The 18,253-nt window shown below is 46.4% G+C and overlaps 1 protein-coding gene across 9 annotated transcripts in view; it reads left to right on the forward strand.

Moving 5' to 3' along the window:
- Positions 1-18,253, forward strand: part of LOC121681552 (receptor-type tyrosine-protein phosphatase S-like) — a 68,889-nt gene that overhangs the window by 40,265 nt on the left and 10,371 nt on the right. For 3 of the 9 annotated variants that reach the window (XM_042061382.1, XM_042061453.1, XM_042061676.1), the window contains 14 exons: positions 3,790-4,098; positions 5,305-5,498; positions 6,370-6,396; positions 7,287-7,404; positions 8,618-9,250; positions 10,389-10,483; positions 10,712-10,965; positions 12,487-12,571; positions 14,021-14,236; positions 14,730-14,887; positions 15,535-15,546; positions 15,713-15,825; positions 17,546-17,643; positions 18,065-18,188. In XM_042061382.1, the coding sequence (XP_041917316.1) occupies positions 3,790-4,098; positions 5,305-5,498; positions 6,370-6,396; positions 7,287-7,404; positions 8,618-9,250; positions 10,389-10,483; positions 10,712-10,965; positions 12,487-12,571; positions 14,021-14,236; positions 14,730-14,887; positions 15,535-15,546; positions 15,713-15,825; positions 17,546-17,643; positions 18,065-18,188 (2,436 nt within the window). The remainder of the gene's footprint in view (positions 1-3,789; positions 4,099-5,304; positions 5,499-6,369; positions 6,397-7,286; positions 7,405-8,617; positions 9,251-10,388; positions 10,484-10,711; positions 10,966-12,486; positions 12,572-14,020; positions 14,237-14,729; positions 14,888-15,534; positions 15,547-15,712; positions 15,826-17,545; positions 17,644-18,064; positions 18,189-18,253) is intronic. The other 6 variants (XM_042061946.1, XM_042061881.1, XM_042061528.1 and 3 more) reach the window with 5 other exon arrangements.

Below are 18,253 nucleotides of genomic sequence, written 5' to 3' on the forward strand. Positions count from 1 at the left end.
AGACTGTGTGTTTTCAACAGATGTCTAATCATCACAAACATGCCTCAAACAGACTGGATGTGTTTTTCTTTATCTTAGACACCCTGTTCTTCACAGGCACTTTCCTCCCGTACACACTTTTTTTTGTGTTGTTGTTTGTTTGTTCACTCAAGTCCAGCAAGACAAATGAGATTTCTCCCAGTGCACCTTCCATCACTTACATTTTCTATCTGAGTTGACTTTTCATTTTCAATCTCAGATCAGTGAAATGGTCAGTGCAGCATAGGGTCCAGCCCAGGATGTCAGCTGTGCTGGAGCCTGACTGTAGGGCCTGTTTGGGTGTGTGAGCAGCCGTGTACGGGATAAACCTTTGATACACCAAATTTAAAGGTGTTAGAGGCAGCGATGCCGAGGTAAGTGAGGCTCGCCCTGAGACTGAGGGGACAATTACCGTGATAGCCGAGACCTCAGCTGGAATGAGGTCTCAGCTCAACACACACACACACACACACACACACACACACACACACACAAACACACAAACACACACAAAGATCACACCTCATTTCTTTTTTTTTGATCACATAGACACTCTTAGTGTGGGAGGGATCAGTCCGTAGCGGTCTCATATCCACGGTTTTCTTTTGAAAAAATTTAAACGATCCTTCAAAACTCCGTTCTGTAGAACTCTGTATTATCCATTTGTCTGATATAATTGTTTTGAAAGTTAAAGCTATTGCTTTTGACCGAATGTTTCAAAGAAAACTGGTCACTATGCTGACTGATTCTCTCTTCTGGTGTTGGAACCACAGTTCCCACAGTGGCTTGCAATTCACTACATGTAAATACTAAAAACGGCCAGGCATGCATACTCCCTTCAAATGACTGTGTGTGTGTGTGGGTGTGTGTGTGTGTGTGTGTGTGTGTGTGTGTGTGTGTGTGTGTGTGTGTGTGTGTGTGTTTGGGTGTGCATGCGTGCATGTTTGCGCATATCTCGTGTCATGGATTGCTTGATTGATAAATTGACTTGCAGATGGATGGCCTCTTGGGTGATGCTACAGAGTACAGACTAATAGCCTCGTGTGAGTGCTCTGACAGAGATCTGCAGGCCCTTTCCTCTGCCTGCCAGGCCAACAGAGAGCAGAGAACAATGCAGACGCACTTGGGTGGCAGACAGATTGAACAGGAATGGCCTCTGATAAGAATACCATTTTACTGTGCAGAATTCATTTCAGGCACTTACGATGGCTTTGTCATATATTGTGATTGCAGCCTAAAGCTATTGGAGTTTTATCTTCACAGCTGAAGGTGCAGGCACTCAAAAAGCCTTGTTGTCATCTCGGTTGCCTCGAAGCCCCCCCCCCCCCCCCGCTGCAGCCATTCACCAATAATATTGTATTCTTCATAATTTTCTCAAAACATTATAAAATACAATATGGCCTATTTTTCATGGTGAACACAAAGGTGATACACTGTGCCTCAGAGCCTGGATTATAATCAGGAGCATTTAGGAAATCCAGAGAACTGTTAGACAGCATTGCTGCAAGCAGCTAAATCGTACACCATGGAGTGGATCCCTTCTCTTTTCTCTTTGATGTAAGCTGCTTAACAGTTTAGTGTTAATGCCCTAAGTGTCCAAGTTAACTTTGGGAATTTGGAGTAGCACTTCTTTTTAGTTTGCCCTACATATGAGTTCTTTATCTTCGTAAGCTTCATATTTTGAAACTCAGAGACATCACACACACACACACACACACACACACACACATGCGTGCGCGTGTGGACAGTGTAAATATGTGGACATGGATGGATGTCACTGTCCTTGTGCCGCCGGAGCTCCTCTGACCCATCCCTGATGTAATGGCCTTGGAGCATCTTTTGAATACGTAAATTCTCAGTTCCTTCACTAGCCTCAGCGAACGCTTTCATTCAGACACCGACAAAGGCCCTGATTGTCCAGGGCGATGGGCTCTCCGGGTCCACTCAGGGCCAGTCTAGTGGAGTCACGTTGACCAAGCCCCCTCCTGCGCCGCCTCACATCCTCTCAAGCTGCAGCCAATCCCAGCGAGAGTGACAGAGGCAGAGATTGCGCTCTAGGAGCGGGCAATTACACACTGTCATTACTTAAGTGTGACTTGTCGTCTTTGATAATTGAATTATTTCGGCGTCAGATTCAATTATCATGTTACATGTTTTTGCGTGCGCAGCCACTGAAGGGAAGGCAGTGGCCGGGTGTAATGCACAAGCCTGGGCTGCAGAGTCACATGCTGTTATCACAGTCACATTGATTATTACGAGCGCCCGATTCAGACAGCCTATTATTTTTAATAAGTCACACCATCTTCTCTGGTTCGATGCCCGCGAGCGCTTGGTCCAGCCGACACTGCTTGCACAAGTTTGCTCTCAATCAGTTGTCCTAAGCCTCAAATTAGTTGCCATGCCCTGATCATAATTTTATTTGAACTACATTTTACGCCATTCATTGCGTAATTCACATGGGAGAGGACAGGGTTTAGAGTGTGTGTGTGTGTGTGTGTGTGTGTGTGTGTGTGTGTGTGTGTGTGTGTGTGTGCATGTTATGTGTGTGCCTTTGTGTGTGGTAAGAAAGTCTTTTATCCGAGGGACTAAAAGGTAAGTATGTATATAATCATATGTTCATGTATATCTGTAATATATATTTTGCATCCTCAAAGCGTTATTCTGAACAGTCAATTTCATTTCATTCCCCTTGATGTTCACCATTTCATTTGATTTGGTTTGATGCATTTAGCAGTTTGTCATTCAAAACTCATATTTTGCCGGTGCATTCAAGTGCCTTGCACCAGTAGTCAGTGTAATGTTTCTGCTGTTGCCATTGTAATAGTGTAAAGGCAGCAGTAATTCTCTATGTGTGGAATTCAATTCGGCTCAGTTGTGAGTTATTGCGAGTGACTATTCTGAATCCCGGCCTCCCAAAGCTGAAATTATTTCTCGTTTGTAGCACCACAATTACAGTATCAGACTTTAAATGTTATTTACAGTGACCATGGGCTGGCAAAGGCCCACCTCTACAAGACCTAGAAGTTGTATGTAATTTCTAAAGTAAGAAGTTCTGACATAATACGCCTTTTTCCCTGGTGACATCTGGTCATTGGAAGAGGAAATTGGCCTTTACTAATGCAGGCACTCCGGAAGCTTCAATTCGGCTCAGGTTTCTCTGGCAGACTGTGCTGGAGGCCTTATCTTAACTCTGGCCCTAAATCCATCAATCACTCGGTGTGCTGCAGTGGGCTCGCCTGGACACCCTGCAATCTATTTCACACGCTCTGTGTTGTGATTATGCAGGCTGTTTGGGAGCTTTAGCCCACACCCCCTTCCTGTCAATACGGCATCATGACCTATCACTTGCAGACAGAGGGGATACCTTGATGATAGACTGGCACTATTGATCACCATTATGACAAGTCCATGCATCACCATCTGTCACTAGTGTCCAAGCTTTTGCATTGCTGATTCATTTCTTATCCTTTTGTGTTCTCTTGGGTTACTCTTTGCTGGTTGTTTTGTATTCACCTTAATCCAGCACTTGCTGGCGTTTGTTGGATTTTGCTTGTGTTAAATTTGTCGTTCATTTAATTTAGCATCTCTCACCCCAGACACATGCACCTCTACCACCTTTTATTTGTTTTTCTGTCTTTCACCCTTTTCTTCCTCCTGCGTTCTTTCTATGCCTTCCTTTTCCCCTATCTTCCTGTCTTTCCTTCTATCTCTCTCCTTCTTTCTTGATTCCCTTTCTCTCTGTCCCTTTCACCTTCCGTCCGCAACACTCAGAGCCCTCATCCCCCCCTCGTGGGGTGGAATGCTCTCCCACTGGCTCCTCCTCCTTACGGGTAAGTTGGCGCGCTCCCCCAGAAGAGGGGCGGAGTGTGGACCTGGAGGGCTACGAGATCCTCTACCGGCCGCTGGCCAGTGGGCAGGAGCCCGAACCCCAGAGGACCCAGCGCGTGGGGTCGGACGCCCTGCAGGCCCGGCTAGGTGGGCTGCGCAAGTGGACACGCTACCGCGTGTCGGTGGCCGCCTTCACGTCGGAGGGCTCGGGTCCGCAGAGTTCGCCGCTGGAGTGCCAAACGGACGAGGACGGTAGGCTACGATCAGGCCCTGATTTACGACCTCGTTGAACTCTTAAATGCCTCTCTGCATCGATTTCTTCATAAGGAGTACATTTAGAGATTGCATTAGCAGACCAGAGACAATTGTAAGTAATGTGGTAATAACAAAAGCTTAGATTGAAAAAATACAATGGAAAAGATGAACAAAAGCAAAGGTCTTTTCGGGTCAGAAATAGGCCTAATGATAGAAAACCAGGCTTAAATGGGAACTTGGGACAATGTGTATCCAGCAATCAATGGAACAATGAAGTGAATGACCTAAGGAAATAATGTAAGCCTCCCATCATCAGAGAACTCTCGGTCTTCGTGGCCTTGTTCGTCCAATCAGAACTTACTGAATAAAGAGCCATCAGGAAGAAAATTGATAATTTAGTTTTAACCAGGAAATCATAAACCACAATCTACATCAGACTGGAGATTCTCTGTCGTCTGCTGACAGTCTTTCTAGCCCTAAGTGAAGAGCATTAATGTGAATTGTAAGGTGTTGATAGCCAGAGACACAACAAAACCAAATTCTGTTTGCCTGATAGAACATTCAGACTTGGATCTGAAAGCATATGGTTTCATCATTTATATAACAGGTTGTGAATATTAGGTGAGAATGAATAATTGCTTTTTCAACCTGGGGGGGTTTTATCATGTATTTCCTGTGGCTTATCTGTCTGTGACCACATTGTGAGCTGAATGCTTGAGAGAGATGTATTATCTTAAAATTGAAGTGAATATTTCCTGTGCTGCTCTACAGGTCCACAGGGACCTCACAAAAAAAAAGATGTTGCTAATGTAGTCGGGGGAAATGTATCAGATAGGTAGGAAATGGTTTTCCATAAAGCGTTTCTTGTAAAAATGGTGGTCAAACACTGATGGAATAATTAAAGCTGTTCAATCCTTCCCACATGCATATGAAAGGACCACTGTATTTGCCAGACTTGCCTCTCATTTCAGCATGAGCGTTTTCTTATTTTTGTCAGAGGGGAACTATTTTTTAGCACCTCCCTTATTGTCAGCTTTGTACCCTTTTTATATTTCCTCTACGAGCCCAAATTGGACTAGACTGCTAAATTATTTAACATGCGCCACACTAAAATGTCACAAATGTGCAGAGGGCTGCAGCGGGAAGGGTGTGTAGACGCCTTTGGTGTCTGTCTGAACACCGTCGTGTCTCTGTCTCTCGCAGTGCCTGGGGCGCCCCCTAGACAAGTGGAGGTGCAAACGTTGAACGCTACCGCCATCCGGGTCAGGTGGCGCTCGGTGGTACCTGAGAGGCAAAACGGGCAGATCCGGGGCTACCAGGTCCACTACGCCCGCGAGCAGGAGGGGGAGTCGCGCAGTCTGCCACGCATCAAAGACATCGTGCTGGACGACTCCCAGGTGAGGGCCTCACCTTTAGCCAGAAAACTACACTACACTACAGGAAATTCTGAGAGTCCGGATTAAATTCAGTTTTATTGAAACTAGATTAAAATGAGCAAAGTAGTAAATAATGGTCAATGGTATATTGCAAACTGTTACACAAAAAGCATCAAGGGTCCATGGCTCTGCCCAAGCTGTCTTGTGTCTAGAAATCTGTCCGTGCCCATGATTCTAAAGTACTGAAACCAAGAATCTGTTATCTTTAGATGATAGACATTTATCATTTCACTATTGTCATGTCTACAATAGTGCCATACATAATGGCTAAATATATGTAGTGGAGAACAGGCAAGAGAATTGACATTGATTCAACAGATAAAAACAAGCAGGCTCGAAGCATTCACACTAAATCTAAGATCTCTCAGATATGTTCTGTAAGGTCCTGTAACTGTAACCTAACAGTGCTTCCACTGGTGAATTGCTTCAGCTGCAGGGTTTGGATTCTTCAGGATGATCTTTTTTAAATTATGTGGGCTAGATGTAATTGGAAAGTAATCGTCAAGAAATAAGGCATCATAAAAGAATGCAAAACAAATCAACATATTTCAAGAGGTTGGCAGGACTAGATTCGGACATTATAGACACATTTTATAGCGAAATAAAAAAAAAATGTTTGGTGGAAGTTTCTACCTTAGTGCCTTGAACAAGGTTATCAGTTTTTGTCCGTCCACATTTGCAGTTTCTCAGGAAATTTCTTGTTTGTTTCATCTCTCACCCTTGCTTGCCTCTTCCTCCCACTCTCCCTCTGTTCCTGACTCATCCTCCTCTCTCTCTCTCTCTCCTTCCCTCCCTCGCGCTCCCTCTCTGCGTTCCTGTTTGTGGGGTGTAGTGGGAAACGGATGATTCTGCTGAATATGTGAGTACAGAAATCTGCGCCCAACACATTGCTGTTGCATAAACCTGGTTATAAAAGCCTGCTGTTCTTCTGTGTGCTCGTGCTGTCCCTTTCAGCAATGTGCCACTTCACATCGTGTCACTGTAGATACCATCATGAGCAAGCGTTTTTCACTACACACTCCATACAAATGGAACTTCATTAAAGCAAGCCAACCTGAAAGTCTGACAGAGGGCTTCAGACAGCTCTAAATGTACTGCATGGTTCCCACGAGTCATGGAATTTCTGGAATATCATGGAATTTTGGAAAGTTTATTTCAGACATGGAAAGTCAAGGAAAATGTATCATTTTTGGGGCAAAGTCATGGAATATCAGGGATTTTTTTGTTTTGCAGTTTAAAATGTATACATTAATACAAATAATATTTCTGTGCAGAATTGGTGTATATCTGGTTATTAGCTTGCTTGAGAAGCCCAACTTTGCTCTCCCGCTCTAAAAATGTAAAAGATTCTTGAACGCTACGCGTCTGCTCTAAAATCATTGGTCCGTATATTGCACAATTCAGACAGTAAGTCAGGGAAATTCAGTTTTTTCTGTCAGGGAAAAGTCATGGAATTTTACATTTGACTTGGACTGGAAACCATGGTTCTGGCTACTGCAATACAGCTTTGAGATGGCACACAAACAAGGAGAGAGACGAGTGGGGAAAGAGGGAGGCAGAGAGAGATTCTAAAGAGGCATTTATCTTTTCAAAACATGCTTGAAAATACTGAGGATAAATATGTCAGTCTCACTATCTCCTTCTGCTTTCTCTTAATGTGGAGGAGTAGAATGCAATGCTTACTGGGAAGTTAATCTCTTTATCTCTCTCTCTCTCTCATTCACTATCTCTCTTTCTTTGTGTTGGCAGGAAATGTTTATCGGAGGTCTGCTGCCCGACACCTCATACTCCATCACTGTGGCAGCGTACACCACTAAGGGGGACGGCGCACGCAGTATGCCACAGATGGTCCAGACCAAAGCCACATGTATGTACATGGCCATGCCTGTGCCAACAGGCCTGTGATTCATCTCTCAAGCCCCCCCCTGACAGAGCCTGAGAAAAGAGAGGGGAGTGGAAGAGAAGGGAGGGGAGGAGAAGGAGAGGAGGAGAAGAGAGAGGAGGGGAGGAGAGGAGAGAGGAGAGGAGGAGAAGAGAGAGGAGAGGAGGGAGGAGAGGAGGAGAAGAGAGAGGAGGGGAGGAGAGGAGAGGAGGAGAAGGAGAGGAGGGGAGAGGAGGAGAAGAGAGAGGAGGGGAGGAGAGGAGAGAGGAGAGGAGAGGAGGAGAAGAGAGAGGAGGGAGGAGAGGAGGGAGGAGAGGAGGAGAAGAGAGAGGAGGGGAGGGGAGAGGAGGAGAAGAGAGAGGAGGGGAGGAGAGGAGAGGAGGAGAAGAGAGAGGAGAGGAGGGAGGAGAGGAGGAGAAGGGAGGGGAGAGGAAGAAAAGAGGAGAAGAGGAGAGGAGGAGAAGAGAGGGGAGCAGAGGGGAGGGGTAGACGTGTGATTGGGCTGTTTGGATTTCTTTTTTTCTTTGCTGCTTTCAGAAGTCTCAAAGTGCTTCCACTTGAAAAGAAATGTGCGGTTTCCCTGAGTGTTTGTGGTTTTCCTGGTAGCTGTGTGGCGAGGCGCTTGGCGATGTAAATGCAGGGAGAAATGCTTAATGATGCAGTGTGTGCAACAGCGCTCTTATCCATTTACTGTCAATTAGGTTGATTTCAATTTGAACTATAGCAGCAGCAGTCTGTTAATGGACTCAATGTTTTAGCTTTCAATAGCTGTTTGCCAACAAAAAGAGGAATTCCTAGAGGCTCTTTGTGAGTGTAATTACAGTTATTGTCTATGCTCACCAGTTTTGTTTTGTTCTGTTGTCTCTGTCATTGAGTTTCTCCATGGAGAGATATGGGATATATTTTATTATGCTCTCTTATCTGGTTAAATCTCACCAGATACCGCCCAATACAACCACACACACACACACACACACACACACACACACACACACACACACACACACACACACACACACACACGTACACACACACACACACACACACCTTCAGGTCTTGCTCTGTTTAATTATCCTAATTCTGAGGAGCTTATATCTCATTTCATTCTGTCTGTGTGTGTGTGTGTGTGTGTGTGTGTGTGTGTGTGTGTGTGTGTGTGTGTGTGTGTGTGCGTATGTTTGCTTGTGTGGGTGTGCAGTTCCAGAGCCCCCCATGCTGTCTCTGAGTGTGGAGCAGCAGACGTCCATCTCTGTGAGGTGGCAGCCCCAGCCTCCCCCTGGCTCTGGCTCTGGCCCTGCCCCCACCTCCCCCTCCACCTCTGTGCTGGGATTCCGGCTGCGCTACAGCCTGAAGAACGACTCCCAGGACCTGGCCTGGCGCGAGGCGCTGGACCTCCCTGCCCAGCAGAGGCAGTACATGCTGACCGGCACGTTCCCGGGTACCACCTACGTCTTCGCTCTGGCCGCCAGGGGCCACTCGGGCTACGGGAAGGAGGCCCTGCAGGAAATCACTGTGCCCGAGTACCCGCCTACGGCATACCCGCTCTTGGCCAGGGTCATCAACGCCACCTGCTGCACCCTCCAGATCTACTGGAAGCCCCCCGACCCGGCCGACTGCAACGGCGCTCTCACCAGCTACACGCTGGCGTACGGCGAGGCCAACGGCAGCCTCCCGCCCCGCCTGGTGTCCGTGCCGGCCACAGAGGCCGCGTACACGGTCATCGGGTTGAACCCAGACACTGACTACCACGTGAGAATTCGGGCGCACACTAAAGCGGGTCCCGGGCCCTTCGGCCCCCAGGCCCAGTATCGCACGGTGGCCTTCGACACAGGTAGGGTTCCGGCCACGCCTGCCGTGCTGCACGGGATTGGGGATGTGGAAGCCCAAGACTCACCACCCGACCCGACCCGACCTGACCCGACCCAACCCCCCTCCTCCGGTCACGCCCACCTTCACCTGTACCCCCCTCCTCCCTCAATCCACCTGCATCCCCACCAGCACCTCACACTCAGGGATGCTGCAGATGGAGCACTTACATAGGGGGACGGGAACAAAGACAATGACAGACAAAACAGCATCTACACACATACACTCACACACACACACACACACACACACATACAGGATTGGTGGCTGCGACGTGTGACACAGGCCCAGGTAACACAGCCATACTGTGGCTGAGCTCCTCTGAGGTAGGTGAGGCTTAGTCCAGTCCTGTTCAGTCAGAGCGCGCAGTGCTCCTGGGGAGACTAGAGGTGGGTATCCAAAGGTAGGTTCTCCTCACGCCGCCGCTTTCCTGCCCATTTCCAGTTTTTGTCTGGGAATTGGCCTTGTTTATTTTCTCTGGCACTTCCCTGCAACTGACACACACACACACACACACACACACACACACACACACACACACACACACACACACACACACACACACACACACTCGAATACTACACACTATCACACCCTTTTTCATGATGTTGAGGCACACCTGATTTTTTTCATTTCCCCTGAAACACTTCACTTCTGTGTGACCATGAGTGTTTGTGTGTGTGTGTGTGTGTGTGTGTATGTGTATGTGTGTGTGTGCGTCTCTATGTGCATTGTTTCTGTGTGTTTGTTGCCCCTTCAAAACCCATTTTCTGTAACACCTTCCGTAATAGACGGGGCTGAACTGGGTCAGATCTCTCTGGAGCGGAGAGCCGGGCCCAGCAGTGGCATATGTGCCGCTCTGGCATCCATCTCAACACGAGCACCTGTCAGACCGACATCTTATATAACCCTCCTGTTGCGCCCCCCAGCAAACGCCCACCCCCTGCAGCCATGGTCCACCTGGGGGAGAAGCCGACACGTGTTGACGTTAACCCCTTCCTCTCCTTCCAGAGCCCACTGCTCCCAAGGGGCTGCCGCGTTGGTCACTGATGGCCGGCGGTGTTGGGCTAGATAGTGACGAGCTATTTGTTTTGTTCTTGCAGATGTCCCGAGGAATTTTTCGGTGAACCTGGCGACAAAGACGAGTGTGCTGTTGACGTGGGAGTTTCCAGAGAGCAGCTCCCCGTACCGCTTTACTGTGAGTGATTTACAACTGCAGCCGTGCTCCCCGCATTCATTTACTGTTTGTTAGCATCCTGTAGGAGAACTCATGAATATATGTATGTTGTTTCTGTCTCTTTCTCTCTTTCTCTCTCTCTCTCTCTCTCTCTCTCTCTGTGTGTGTGTGTCTGTGTGTGTGTGTGTGTGTGTGTGTGTGTGTGTGTGTGTGTGTGTGTGTGTGTGTTCCTTTTCTCTCCTCATTCAGGTGGAGTACAACAGACAAAAGATGGAGGTGGATGCCCGTCAGAGGAAGGCTGTGATCGCCAACCTGGCACCCAACACCAGCTATGACTTTAAAATCACCAGCCCTGAAGGCAACATGGGGGGCTTGAGACACCGCATCCCTGCTAGGACCTCTCCCTCCATCCACATCAGACGACCTGAGGTGGACCGCAGCCGTGAGACTGAGACCACCATCACCATCATACTGCCCCCTATGGACACCCAAAGCAATATCAGGCATGGAAAGATAACTGCAGAGAACATAAACACTCACATGAAAAGAATACACACACAGATACACACACACATGCACACACATGAAGGACACACACACACCCACACACATACACTCAGGAAGAGGAGTATATGTAAAGCATAATAGCTACCGATGTGCTCCAATATACAAACATAAAGGATGAGGCAGAGGCACTCAACAAAGCAGAGTGGTTTCCTTGCCTACTCTATTGGGACATATCCCACTTTTACCACAGGTACCAGAAAGCAGTGTGGTCCTCTAAAGATGCTCCACTTCCTTTTATAAATCCATAAGTAGTGCTATATCTTTGTGTTTAATTTAGCCATTTCTGATATTTACGGCTGACAATGATATTAAGGTTTTTATAGTGCAATAATATCTAGAAAAGTGATTTCCCTAACTATTGGCTACAGCACTCCCGCCACTCTGTCTAATGATTTATGCTACATTGACTTAAAGCTTAACAGTGCCAAACCCATGGACAGATATTTTCTCTGATTTTTTTTGCTAATGCAGTTATAGTTGTCCTATTTAAATGACACAACAATTCATCATCTGCCAGTTGTATAGAACATGGCAGGTGATTTACATCACTGTCCATTTTTAAGTTAATTTTCACAAACATCAGTGCGGCATCATTAACTTGTGCTTTGTTGACACAATTAGTAATGTGTCAAATTCATTTGCACAGTTAAGACAATCCATCATGTTAGATGATAGGATTCAATTCAGAGACTTAAGTTACCAATTGCAATAGCTATTCCTTGAAGTTACGCTTTGTGTGTATTTTTAATTGTAAAATGTATTTTGTTTTTTGTTTATTTTTTTTAAATGTATTTATTTATTCATTTGTTTTTGGTGTATCTTTGGCACAACATGAGCTAGACTGTTATAGAGAGGCTACACCGATCACAGAACTGAAGCGTTCCGTTCACATAGCATCTGCTGCAACAATTAGCTAGCTAATCTATGGAACTGAAAAAATGAGACTACTAAGAATATTTTGGTAACACTTTATAATAACTACACACAATTCATAATTTATTAAGCCTTTGTTACTTATTAGTTAATGGTTTGTTCATCATTAGTCATTTCTAATTTATCATCAGTAAAGCATTTGTTCACACAGTTATAAATAGTTTGTTCATAGTAAATAAGCCTATATCTTAAATATGTTCATACATTATTGTTAATACTTAATAAATTATGCAATAATATGTTTTTGATTAAGTAATATTTCCATTATTTAACAGTTGTTACATACACATGCACTAATGATTAGTTAGGGTGAGGATACATATTTTATAAATCACTTCCTAATACTATAATTAATAATTAACTCAGGAGTTACAAGTGGTTAGTTAATGATATTTTGGGAGCTCATCTAAAGTGAGGACGTTTTATGCCTAACTTTAAGCAGTCACTTAGTAGTTGCTGCAGGAACTCTCCAGTAGGCCTCTGGCCAGGAGGCATTTAAAGGGAACCATTTGTTGTGCTCACAGGAACATCTATGTGGTGGTAGTTCCTCTCAAGAGAGCTCGCGGAAGATTCCGACTCAAGAGTCCTGATGACATGGACCTGGAGGAGGTGAGTGCCATGGCAACAGTTGCCATAGAGCTGGAGTGTAGGTGTGGGCTTCATGGTTGGCTTCTCAGTAGATGTCTAGAGGACCGTAGTGAGATGCTGGTGTATCCAAAGGAGCGTAAACAGCTCTTTCAAACATTCGCTTTGCTCTTAACCTGGCAGGTCGTTGCTCCAGACAGCCTGTCCCACAGCAAAGTGTTAAAGTGTGTCAGTTAAAGTGGTTTAATGGAACAGGATCTCAGGGCATTTTACACAGTCTCAGCAGGTAATATATCAGAGTAATGCCGAGGTGTGAAAACTGACTTCACATGCATGCTGTACACAAGACATAAATCAATGCTTATTCTGTTCAGATCGACCTGTGACAATTTCCCTGCTCTCAACGGACAAGAAATAGGCTACATGCAAACTGTGGTACATTACTCTCTCCCTCTCTCTCTCCCGTCCCTTCTTATTCCTTTCTTTTTCTTTCTCTTTCGTCCAGCCTTTCTTCCTCTCTTTTTCTCTCTGCTCATTACCCTGTGGATTCAGCTCCCTGTTAGTGACCCAGCATGTAATGCTGTGTTCATTATTGACTCTGCCCTTTTCTACATTTCATCAGGAGACGCTAATCAGGGCCTCTGTATTTGCTGTGCTTGTGTCTGCGCAGGCTTTCTCACCCTTAGCCTGTTCCCACTCCTCTCCTCCACTAATGATCAGATTCTAAAAAGAGACATGTCTGCGTACTGACAGGTTTCACAGATAGGCCTCACTCTCTATTTGCTCCCTGCTCTTGATGTGAACTGGGTTGGCTTTTCAACTGTTTGTCTTTATTACCACAACCCCTTGTGGACATCATCCACATAATGTCCATCGTGTGAACTATTGGGGTTGATGAGTGATGTATATATCTAGACAGCAAATTGGATCTACAGTAGCTAGCACTGAGTTAGGTAGAAAGTTATATAAACTGTACAAAGTTGAGTGAACAACAAATAGCCCTAACAGTCTTCACACCACTCACATTTTTACACCAGGGGTCAAAACGTCAACTTTAAGACAAACATTGATTTCCTGTATTTATAATGAACACAAACCTCCACTGTGAAGAGCAGCTGAGATAGCCATCTCTTAACCAACCTAAGGTTTTCAAAACTACTGAACATCTTCTCCATCAGCTATTGAGAGATGCATAGCTAGCGGATGGAGTGGGCAACTGTTAAGGTTTTGCGAGTTCAAAAAGGAGCTATGAACAGCTAGCGGATGGAGTGGGCAACTGTTAAGGTTTTGCGAGTTCAAAAAGGAGCTATGAACGTTACTCTGAAACCATCCATTTTTGGGAATTTCACGTGTATTTAGATTCAGCTCTTTGCTTGGTCTTAATCTAACCGTGACTGCCAGTGTATGTCAGGTGTAACTTGACATGTGACTGTCGTCATGTGAACCGGCGTGCCGTTGTGCTTCTGCCCTCAGCTGCTGAAGGACATCAGCCAGAAGCAGCTGGACCCGCGCCAGCGGCAGGTGGACCTGCGCCGGGCCTACATCACGGCACGCTTCTCCCCCGCCACCCTGCCGGCCTTCTTCACCCTGGGGGACCAGCTGGAATATGGAGGCTTTGAGAACCGCGCCCTGGAGGCGGGCCAGGAGTATGTCTTCTTCATCCTGGCAGAGCTCAATGACACCACTGGGGTAAGAGGGGAGGAGAGAGCTCCCACCAGAGACACGCATGCTACATCTCACCTATCCCTCTTCTGTTGACAGCAGCAAATTGAGTTAGATAAGGGAAAGGGACAAGACAGGGCAAAGAAGCGATCATGTTTATTTCCAGTAAGCAGAAGCGTAAGCAAATGAGATAAGAGCAGGTTGATGACAGTGCTGTTTATATTTGAGACACGGAATCAAATTGGGGGGGATTTGATGTCATTGATAGGAGCTCCAATAAGATTGATGCATAAACAGACAGTTAATTATAAGGACAACTTGGGCAACTGGTCCAACAGTTTATGCTACACTGTAACAGTACATCCATGCACAAGATTTAATGAACTGGATGCCAGAATATTATCTGGGGCCTGAATGTTTGTTTAAAGCCTCTTGTATTGTCTAATGATCTCCAGTGGTTTAGAGAGGCCATACCATGTTAATTAGTGTTGGGCGTCGTGCTCTGCCTTCATGCCTTCAGAAGATGTTTGTGGCCAGTGAATATTCTGAGCATGTGATGGCCCCGGACTCGGACCCTCAGCCTCTGGACGCCGGCGATGGGCTCATTTGGGTGGTGGGCCCTGTCCTGGCCGTGGTCTTCATCATTTGCATCGTCATCGCCATCCTCCTCTACAAGAAGTGAGTGCCAGAAAATGGATGCAGCAGTGTAGTCACTCACTGTCACTCAAGAGCATTGGATACTGCTGGCTGGGGGAATTGAGAGGTCCCAGGCAGATTGTCTTTATTCCCCTAGTATAAAATATATGGGTAGGAACAATTAATATTGTCCAAGGAGCCCAGTGCACTAACTGTGTCTCGGCTGGCGGCCATTTTGGAGTGAGTGAGCATGTCTCTGCATAAGAGATTTCTTTCAGCCAAATTGATGGTGTGACCTTGGTGTAAGAGCAGGCATTGCAGCGGGATGTATCAGCCTCTTGTTGGCAGATAAATCCGCCCTTGGTCCTGATATTTCCTGGCCCCCCTCTCCATTTAGCCCGGAACACTGTTGTCCCCTGGAGGGTTAGCGTTAAACTGTCCCCAATGAAGAGCACTGCTATCTGCAAGGGGGTGTCATGTAGCCTGTGCATACAAATGCTAAATATTGATCTCTCTTTCTCTCTTCTGTGGTTTTTTTTTCTCTGGCCATCCTTCACCCCCTCCCTCTTCTCACTCTATCTTCCACTCCTCTCTGTGCCTCCCACTCTTTGGTGTCTGGTCTGTCTCTCCTTTGCTCATTTTTTATTTACATCTCCTCCTCCTCTGCATCCTCTTTTTTCCTGGAGCAGCAAGCCTGACAGGTAAGACACTAAGATGGCCTCCAATTAGTCATTAGGGATTATAGCCGCTCATTGTTTTTCCGAGAGATCAGATCTGCTTTGTAATTATTAGAACGTCAATTCAGTGTTTTTATTTTCCATGGATTCTTTATGTCAGAATGCATGTTTTGTTTTTGTGTTGTATTAGCAAACGAAAGGATTCAGAGCCAGGCACAAAGTGCTTGCTGAACAATGCTGAGATGATGGCACACCACCCAACAGATCCAGTGGAGATGAGACGCATCAACTTTCAGACTCCAGGCATGTTTAAACACACACTCTCTCTCTCTCTCTCTCTCTCTCTCTCTCTCTCTCTCTCTCTCTCACACACACACACACACACACACACACACACACACACACACACACTCTCTCTCTCTCTCTCTCTCTCTCTCTCTCTCTCTCACACACACACACACACACACACACACACACACACACACACACACACACACACACACACACACTCTCTCTCTCTCTCTCTCTGCCCAGAGGTGGACAGAGTACACAGCTTCATTACTTGAGTAAAAGTACAGATACCCTTTGCTAAATTTTACTCAAGTAAAAGTACAACAGTCAGATGTCTACAGTACTTAAGTAAAAGTACTGAAGTACTTGTTTTTAAAAGTACTTCAGTATCAAGAGTACAAGAGTAGCCTACATTTTCTAAATATTGCATTACTACTGCCACAGGGCTTACATTTATGTACAGAAACGTCCTACATAGAGTTATGATATACCTTGGAGAATGTAAAATGAATTGGAAGTAAAATCAAGTCATTTTCATCTTTTTACCATGTTGCCAGGGATGGGCAGTATCTAATACATGTATTTAAAATACGTATTTCAAATACAAAATACTATTTTGTAATTGAAACACTTGAAGCGAAAACTATCATTAACTTGTTCAGAAAATTTAAATAGTCTGGCGAGGTGAGGTTTGAGAGGGAAACAACAAATTGAGGGTTTCCGAGATTTTTCTTTTTACTTTTTTTTTAGAAGTAGTAACGGGTACTCACAGTTATGGATAGAAATGTAGTGGAGTAAAGAGTACAATATTTGCCTATCAAATGTACTTGAGTAAAGTCATGAGTACTCCCCAAAAATGATACTCGAGTAAAGTACAGATCCCTCAAAATTGTACTCAAGTACTGTACTCAAGTAAATGTACTCCGTTACTGTCCGGCTCTGCATGTGCCCTACATAGAAATACACATGGAAAGGGTGCGTGACCTTGTAGCCCCAAGAAACATGTCACAGAAAATGAAGTGAGACCTTTCAGGTCAGCTGGCTCCCCTCCATCAGCCTGTAGCCCCTGAGAAAACGCTGAGGCAAACAGCTAAAGCAACTATGCTAGCAGGATGGCAGTCGCTTTGCCTTAGTTATGAAGGCTGACCTTTATTGTCTCCCCTCCACCATTAATTAATACTTTGCAGAAGCGCACAATTGTACAGTCGGCGGGCCTGGACCGTGGCTACGGGGCGGGCGTGTCACAGTGGCTCAGCGCGCAAGTGGCCTGTGCTTCTGCGGGAGGGCGGCAATTACTGCGGCCTCAAGCTGAGGCCAGCTGACGTCATTTAGCACGAACTGCAGCCTCGTCTGGAAGAGGCGCCCCACTTTAGCCACGCCTCCCCCCGCCGCTCCACAGGCCGGCGAATCAAAGGGACGCCTGCCTCGCGGGAGAGCAGTCATTATGAGTCACGAAAACCTGCAAGATCACACCTGCCCGCAGTCTAAATCTGTCGGCAGAGACGGCAGAAATAAATAGGGAAGGATCCCACCCAGCACGCGGCAAAGCACCAGGCCCTCCGCTCCTCTGACTAACGCAGATGTTTCTCATGACTGTGCCTCCCTCAAGGGTGTTGCCGCCCCCCCCCCCCCCTTTTGTTTAAGGCAGTGGGTTGGCCCTTAAATGACTCCCCCCCCCCTCCCTCTTCCCTTGGAATGACCTTTCGACCCGCTCCCCTTGTCCCCTTCACAGGTATGATGAGTCACCCCCCCATCCCCATCTCCGACCTGGCAGAGCACACGGAGCTGCTGAAGGCCAACGACAACCTCAGGCTCTCCCAGGAGTACGAGGTGAGTAAGCGCGAGGTTGGCCAGGGGCAAGGTCACCTTCAACCGCAGCCAGGCTCTCTCTCCAGCACGCTGGCCGCTCGACGGCAGCCCCCGCTAATCCACTCTTAATTAGGCCCGCTGAAGAATCATGCTTACAGAGCATGCTAAGGAATGTTATATTTTATTGATCTTAATACTACTTTATGTCAGTGCAAAATACTGATCCGGCGTAATCCTGAAATAATGGTCTCTTTGGTGGTTTTTATTAAGGAAGGAATAAATGTCGGCATGCTGAAAGATGATTTTGCATTGTAGCAAGGGAATCCTTTTTGCTTTCCCGCTTGTGTCTCTTTGACCAGCCTGAAATCCACACACTGTCCTGAAAGGTCACAGGCCTCCAATTTGGGTTTCATGTACTCCGTCTCTCTCTTGATTACTCCAGTCAGTCGATCCTGGCCAGCAGTTCACCTGGGAGCACTCCAACCTGGAGGTCAACAAGCCCAAGAACCGCTACGCTAACGTCATCGCGTATGACCACACGCGAGTCGTCCTGGTCCCCATTGAAGGTGAGTCTGGGGTCAAGCTGACCGTCTCCAGCCGGCCCTCTCATCAGCTCACTCTCTTTCTTGCC

Source organism: Alosa sapidissima, chromosome 1 (assembly GCF_018492685.1).
Source record: "Alosa sapidissima isolate fAloSap1 chromosome 1, fAloSap1.pri, whole genome shotgun sequence".
NCBI lineage: Eukaryota > Metazoa > Chordata > Actinopteri > Clupeiformes > Clupeidae > Alosa > Alosa sapidissima.